Source organism: Dendroctonus ponderosae, unplaced genomic scaffold (assembly GCF_020466585.1).
Source record: "Dendroctonus ponderosae isolate FM_Combo_2020 unplaced genomic scaffold, Dpon_F_20191213v2 Dpon_F_20191213_10, whole genome shotgun sequence".
NCBI lineage: Eukaryota > Metazoa > Arthropoda > Insecta > Coleoptera > Curculionidae > Dendroctonus > Dendroctonus ponderosae.
The window spans coordinates 7,687,308-7,694,691 of NW_026017111.1; the positions used below are offsets into that span (position 1 = coordinate 7,687,308).

The 7,384-nt window shown below is 41.0% G+C and overlaps 3 protein-coding genes and 1 long non-coding RNA gene across 5 annotated transcripts in view; 2 read left to right on the forward strand and 2 right to left on the reverse strand.

Moving 5' to 3' along the window:
- Nucleotides 1-2,497, reverse strand: part of LOC109546131 (N6-adenosine-methyltransferase subunit METTL3) — a gene marked incomplete at its 3' end in the record, with an annotated part of 29,650 nt that extends 27,153 nt beyond the window's left edge. The window contains 3 exon segments of the mRNA XM_019916960.2: nt 1,541-1,664; nt 1,721-1,870; nt 1,924-2,497. Of these exon segments, the coding sequence (XP_019772519.1) occupies nt 1,541-1,664; nt 1,721-1,870; nt 1,924-2,367 (718 nt within the window).
- A 230-nt stretch (nt 2,498-2,727) lies between these two features.
- Nucleotides 2,728-4,449, forward strand: LOC109546137. The gene is made up of 3 exons (XM_048662117.1): nt 2,728-3,490; nt 3,542-3,752; nt 3,820-4,449. Exons 1-2 carry the CDS (start codon nt 3,044-3,046, stop codon nt 3,626-3,628), a joined length of 534 nt encoding a protein of 177 aa, XP_048518074.1. The 5' UTR covers nt 2,728-3,043; the 3' UTR covers nt 3,629-3,752; nt 3,820-4,449.
- Nucleotides 4,450-4,627: 178 nt separating this feature from the next.
- Nucleotides 4,628-6,319, forward strand: LOC109546136 (zinc finger protein 32). The gene is made up of 7 exons (XM_019916967.2): nt 4,628-4,902; nt 4,957-5,107; nt 5,161-5,261; nt 5,314-5,436; nt 5,500-5,660; nt 5,714-5,884; nt 5,936-6,319. Exons 1-7 carry the CDS (start codon nt 4,690-4,692, stop codon nt 6,159-6,161), a joined length of 1,146 nt encoding a protein of 381 aa, XP_019772526.2. The 5' UTR covers nt 4,628-4,689; the 3' UTR covers nt 6,162-6,319.
- On the reverse strand, nt 6,311-7,160 carry LOC125502806. 2 transcript variants are annotated; one of them, XR_007280549.1, is made up of 3 exons: nt 7,044-7,160; nt 6,644-6,976; nt 6,311-6,547 (listed from the first exon to the last, which is right to left on the reverse strand). It is a non-coding gene; the product is annotated as an uncharacterized LOC125502806 (long non-coding RNA). The 2 variants fall into 2 exon arrangements; XR_007280550.1 differs by lacking the exon at nt 7,044-7,160 and having other exon boundaries at nt 6,644-6,996.
- Nucleotides 7,161-7,384: the final 224 nt, after the last annotated feature.

The following is a 7,384-nucleotide window of genomic DNA, read 5'->3' on the forward strand; positions in this document are numbered from 1 at the left end:
TGATTACTTTTTGATAAATAATTCGTTCTTATTGCGAAATAGGAGCACTATTTATCAATCTGTAATAAAAGACGTGAGGAAATTCTGTCTGAGTCTGAGGCGAACTATCCAAAAAGAAGTTTGCAAAAAAATGAATCCGCCTCAACAATATAGAACTTAACTATATACTGTATCGGACGTCTAAGCTATGGCCCACCATGGGCCTACCTAAGCCTTACTGACGAGTCCAATGGGTATGCCAGGGACGAAACGCATTCAACGAGTGTCATAGTCGTTTACTTTTTTAAAATTAATTGTTTCTAGTTAATGTTTGTTTGTGTTTAAGATGCAATCTTATAGGAGAAAAAATGTGATGCCGCATATTTTTCTGATTTTTCACAGCCATCACACACATTTTAATGAAAGTGAAGGTCATAGACAACATTTAAATATATATGTTCATTATTTTAGAAAGCAGAAAACAGTAAAAACCAAACAAGTTCCATTACTATTAAAACTCAGAGAATCCAAATCTTTACTGCGGGAACTAATTGCATAAATCACTAACGATAGAATTAGCATGAACTTCAACAACAGCCACTGAACTAAAAACGTGCTAGAATCCACCATAGATAAAAACGGTATCCACAGAAATCCGTATTTCTCTGGGGTTATCATTTCGTTCGCATTGGAAATATCAAACCGGCAACGCGGCAGAGAGATCCTATGAAATCTACTCTTTTTGATCAAACGAAATCCAGGCACAAGCCATCAGTATAATAACATTTATCAATAATATGAAAGTACTAGGAACTCGCATGTTTAACAGGAACTTTGGGATTTGATGTTGCCTTTGCACGCCTTATGCTGGGAAGGCCGAATTGCAGAAGAAACAGGCAATTTTGGAAGGTCGATAGGCCTAATATCTATACATAATAATATATTTCAAATACCGAAAATTTTAAATACGAAACTTGAACATAAACGGCATTGATTAAGAGTGAGATAGATAGCGCCCACTCCACTGTTAATCATAGATGAAGACTGCTAATCACGCAGCTGATCAGCAGCTAAAAATCTGCAGTTAACGCATGCACATTAATGAGACCTTATTCCTACGTTTAGCCGTCAGTGACTGGTGCGGAAGGTTAAGAAAAAAATATCTGCGCACGTCTTCAATCGTCTGTCGAGCGTTGTTGCCATACCGGGCATAAATTCTCGAAGCAGTATTAAATGATCTCAATGCTGTCTCGCTTTTGCCGATTATTCTTTATGAAATAATGGTTTATTTGAAAAGCACAAATCCACCGTCAACGCAAAAGTCATCAACATGACCAATGACACATGACATGACAAGCAAACGTCATGTGTCATTAAAATATATCAAAATTAATTATAAAAAGCAATAGAACTATTGAAATGTATGTTGGGTTTTCACTAAAATTGCATCGATTTATTGTGAGAACAATATCAAAGTGCAAAGTCAATGATGACCGAAAAGATTACTTCAATAATTGGCCAATAAATCGAGGAATAATACCGGAATAAGTGTAAGTAGTACCTTGCGACTTGAATCTTTCGGTCAGCGATCGTTCTTTGGCAGTGGGTTTACTAAGCAGCACCAAAATCTCCTCGCCGATCTTCTTGGTTTCCTTCTCCTTAGTGGAGGGCATCGACAGCAGCGACTAAAAGCAGCCCAAATTTTGCCCAATCAACATCCAGGCTTTCAAGTCACACCTACCAGAATGTCAGTCTTTGGTTCCTTCTTCTCTTTTTTGCGTCTCTCCTCCTCCAGACTCTCCACAGCTTCGGCTTCCTCCCTTTTCCGCTTGGCTGTTCCCCCCACGTTGGGCTGTTGTTCATCAAATAGCTCGGCAATCATCGCATTGACCTGATAAAAAAAACACAGACAATCATCGAAAGGTCTTAGCTATTCGCCCTCACCTTTGAAACTTCAACTGAGGCTACATCGAGCGTGTTCACTCCATCTCTAACGGTGTCTTTCACTAGAATCAGCTTCTGAGTGGCGAATTTCTGCAGCAAATTGCTGACTTGTTTATGTGAGGCGCTGGTCTTGAGGGTGGCGACTAAATCGAACGAACACATCGGTAGTTGTAGTGTAACATCCGCCAGGTGCCTGAGCAGCTCTTTTTCCAGCTCGGGGTCGACTTTCAGCAATTGGGCCTCAAAGCCGTCCTCGTTTTTTGGCTTCACCTCCTCCTTTGAAAGCCCGGGTGCAGAGGTAGAACTCGCCAAGTCTGAGCTGTTGCAGCTATGCAAGCTGGACCCCAGAATGTCTCGGCGCTCCTTTTTGCGCTTTTCCAGTCGCTCCCTGAGGCTGTTGCGCTTCCGTTGCACCGCCTGAATTTCCTCCCATGCGTCCGACATTATTTCGGTGGAAAAATAAACTAAAAACCAGCGATAAGAAGTTGTCTCTGCTGAAAACCGTTAAAACCTCAGCTTGAAACTAAATTTTCACAACACACAAACACATAACCTCGAAATGAGAGTGACGTCATTGTCAAGCCAATTGCTTTTATCTCCCTTGCACACAGACAAATGATACTCAAAATGTAGTCCACAGGGCAACATGGCAAAGGACTCGTCTGCTTCTGCCATTTGCGTCTACAGAGCGGCTGTACACAATTTATCCATGTGTAGTAAGCAATCCATTATACAATAACGTGTGTTGGTGGAAACGTCGTTTTATGACACTGATTATCAAACTATTCCTACTAAGATCCGACGTTTGCAGAGAACAAATTACTAGTTTGAAACTGTGGTTTGAAATTGTGACATTTATGTCGCTCATGTTGTGTTTATTGTGATCAGTGCTTCTTTCTTCTCTTTTCTCTACCATTTATTCATAATCATTTCAGTATTAATCTATAAATCAGTTAAAAGTCAGTAGTTTATTGCATTGTGATGAACAGTTCATTTCGCACAAAATTTTTCCCATCATGAGACAATTTTTCCCATCATGAGGCACAAAGTTTTTCTTTGGAGTGTTTACGTGTGCTTTGAAGACACACTTTAAGCTATTCAATCTTGGTTCTCTTGTAAAATGAACCAGACGACGAAAGTGAATGAAACCATAATCAAAATCGTTAGGGAACTGCATACGGTCGGCAATCCGAACATGGCTGAGCCCGACAAAACTCCGCTGAAACGGACTTTAAGCTCGTGCTCGTTAGAGAGTAGCATGTATAAAGAGATGCTCTTAAAAAGGCTGAAAAGAGAGAGCACACTTAACCTATCTTGCCGGGCTTCACCCATGGAGGTAAATCATCTAAGGCACGAACTGCGGACAGCTAAAGCCACCATGCTTGATTTGGAGCACCGAATCCAGCAGATGCACAATGCTCGAAAAGCTATGGAGGAGATGTTCGACAGTGAAACTAAATCTTTGAAGRGACAGCTTGAATACGATATGAAGAATATTGAAGAGCTGGGAGATCATCTTCAGACTGTTAGGAGAAAAGAGACTGCAGTAAAGTGGGAACTCTCAGAGGTAATTAGTGAGCCTTGCCCAAATGCCTTAAAGACCATGTAATTGTTTTAGATTAAAGCCAAGTACGAGCAATTGAAGGTAGTCTCTGACGAGGAGATAACGGCCCTGGAAAAGGAAAATTGCAGACTTGAAGAATGACTCGCATTGTGCGAAAGCAGCATCGAGTCATTTAAGTTGAAGAGAAAAATTGAAGAACTGCAGTATGTCTTGCATGCAGCAGAAGAAGATGGTGAAGCCCCAAAGAAGTTGGCCACCGAACTTGGTTAGTTATTTGACTAATTTCCGACTGAATGGGCTTTTCCAAACGTTTTATAACCTATTTGTTCTAGCAAAACAGCTAAACGAATAGAACTCGACTGATATCAAAATAGAGCAGGTCAAGGTCGAGCTGCAGAAGGCCAAAAGTCAAATTAGGCAGTTGAAAATGGCTAAAGAGGACTATCTGGAGGCCCAGCAACAAGCAAAAGTTGGCTATCAAGCAATGCCCATTTAAATCGTTCTTAATATTGAGTGTTTTCATACACAAGCCCACAAATTGGCAAAGTTCGCGGAAATCGAAAAGGAAAATGAGCAGCTTAAAGAGAATTTCACGCGGCTGAAAGACAACTTAAAGAACAAGCTTCTACTGGAGGAAGAAGTACATGACCTGAAAAACCGACTGACAAAGTCAAAGGAGCTGGAAAAGCGGGAGACTGAGCTACGAGTAGATTTTTTTGACTTACGCGACTTGATGCATTATTGACCAAATTTTCTGTAGGCAAAGTGCTACCAAAACGAAATGAATCTTAGCGAATGGAATCTTAGCGAATGAGGCTGACGCAAAATCGAACCTTTTTCACACACAACGTGCGCAAAAAGTGGCTCTAACTTCTAACTTTTGAGAAACTAAATGTCAAACTCCGGTCTGCATAAACAACCAGACTCTAAATCAGAATAAATGAGAACATTCACTTAATGAACTTTTGCTTGCTTAACACCAGGAACAATGTGTTAATTATATGGAATAAGAAAAGCGAGGTTGGGTTTTATGGGCTCTGCCGGTGACGTCACGGGCATCGCACGGAAAATAGTCGTGAAGGCAACATTGTAAAAGTGTCTTCTTCTTTTGCATAACCCGCTTCAAGTAAAAAATGGCGCCATCTCGTTCGCACACCTGCATTGGCAAGAGAGCACAAGACGATCGACCGTATGTGACATCAATGTCAAACACAACAATAACAACAACAGCAATGGCATTTCTGAAAAAGGACGTTCAAAGAGAAAGCAGTCAAATCCTGAGCTATTACTTATCGTTGAATATCAGTAACATTTGCCGAATATGTCTGGAAAAGAGCGGCAAGTTGACGCCGATTTTCGACCCCATAAAACCGCCACACTTTTCCCTGCTTATAATGGCTTGTGCCTCAATTCAGGTGAGCCTTAAATGGCCGATTACAGAGCCTGGTGATTGGACACGGTTTGTTTAGGTGCAAGAGGGAGACGGCCTACCGGGGTACATTTGCCAGAGGTGCATTTCGCGACTGAACATATCCTTTCAGTTCAAAATGCTGTGCGAGTCCTCGGACTTGAAGCTGAGGCAGTGTTTTGAAAGCTGTCCGGCCGCGCCGAATTTTCCAGGCAAGATGGACCGAAGTTAAGATATTTATCGAACTGAATATTGTATTTTTAAGGCTTTGACGCCAAAGAACATGCTGCCGGCGTGGATATTCCACCTGGTGATCAACCCCTAGTTGGAGGTGTGGCGGAAGCGGCCATATTCGCCCCCTGCCAGGTAAAACCCTCCACACTAATCCTTGCGTGGCTTAACGTTCATTTTCATCCAGCCAACTGAGAAAAAATTCGCCAACCTGGAAGTAAGCTGTAGTGCTGATGAATCCATTAAGGCAACCCCTGGAGACTTCAAAGTCGACCCTAGTGAAGAAGAGAAGTATAACAGCCCTATTAAGGTAAGAGCACAATTGAACAAAAATCGGTTTCCAGGTTAAACTACTTAAAAGTGACTATTGCAGTTGGAAAATCTAAGCTTAGAAAGTGGAAAGGCGACGAGACATGGCAAAGTCCATCAGTGCAACACTTGCGGTAAGGCCTTTAAGACGAAGCCCAGTTTGGTGCACCACGTGAGGATCCACACTGGAGAAAGGCCCTATGTGTGCCATTTGTGCCAGAAAAGGTGCATAGAGCGGTGATATTTGCTTGAGACTACTGTAAATTGGTGAATTGCAGCTTTATCAACGGCGGTCATTTGCACACGCACATGAAGACCCACACTGGAGAGAAGAACCACGTGTGTGCCGCTTGTAATAAGGGTTTCGCAACCACACAGCAGCTAACAAAGCACACCATTGCCGTACACACCTCGGAACGGCCCTACAAGTGCAACTATTGCTCCAAAAGGTGCTTGATATCCTAAATCTTAGGGCTGAAATTGAGTTTGGAAGTTTCCAGGTTTGCCAGCTCCAGCAACTTGACCACTCACATCAAAATACACACAGGCGAGAAGAATTTCCACTGTGAAGTGTGCGGGAAGACGTTTTCCACCAAGGGCCAATTGCAGCAGCATCTTTTGGTGCACACGGGCGAGAAGGCTTTTCTGTGCGAGTTCTGCAACAAGAGGTTTTCGCAAAAGGCCCATTTGACTCGACATCTGAAGATCCATAATAGGACAGATTGAGTTTCCCTCTTTACATGTGGCTGTGTTAAGGAACGAACTGATTCCCAGTACTGAACTACCAGGATGAGTATACTGTAGGCTAGAGATGGATGTGACGAGCAATACCTAAGATGCAAGTGAAATTAATTAGTATCCATTAAATTATTTAATATATGAAAGCTTGCTTTTATTGTTTTAGCTGGCAATCGGTTGAAAATATCGGATCAGTCGTGGTTATCTTTGCGATAGACAGACGTGATTTTTACAGCGTTTAAATGTAAACTGTGATTGATCTGTTGTGCAGGTGTTGAGGGATCGGAAGCGCGTGGCGAGCTCCGTTCGATTTTGCCACCCTTCCAAGCAGCGATGCCATGCTAGGGAATTTTTCCCCAGTTCTAGGGATTTTTCTGAAGTAAAAGGGAAAAGGAATTTGTTATTATTATCCATATATTTTTAAAAATTTTCATTTATACGCAAAAAAAATGATTTTATCGCTCACTCACCGCAGATTTTACTTTAAATTCCCCGAAATATACCTCCTGAATTAAGTTCGTATTCATTTTCTCCATCATTTTATGAGTCTTTGTGGTGATTCTCTCTTGATAATTATTTGCATTTGGTCTATTCATATTTGTAATTCTTTTCCACATTTTTGCATCTACCAGATTATTAAATTTGTCCAATAATGTCTCCACCGTTATATTCGCTTTCCTCTTAATGAAAAACCAAATGTGGTTTTTCTTGCAAAAATTGTTCATACTCTCCAATGCCATGTTGGTGTTGATTCCAGCGCCGATTCTGAAGCAGTGTGCCCACATCCTGATTCTTGCTTCATTCTGGAAATAACATTTAAAAAAATGCTATAAATTACCCAAAACGTCATTCGTGTATAGAATATTGTACCGTGGATGGCCGGGTATCAAACTTTTTCTTCAGCTTCCAACTTTTATTCAGCTCGCCAGATGCTGCCCAGATGATGTCCATTTGCATTGTATTGCACGATTCAAAGTTCTGATCGTGTAAAATATTACTACCTAGTTGTTTGGTGATTTTCATCGGAGACAATTGTTAAACCAGATGTTGAGCTTATATTTTCTAAAGAAGGTAGGGTCAATTTATGAAAAACGCTCAAGATTAAGTTCAAATAAAGTGTCACAACTATTATTATTAACTTTTAATGCAATAATATGTTCTATTATATGTTATTTTATTTTGTAACAACAAATAATCAATATCTAGATATT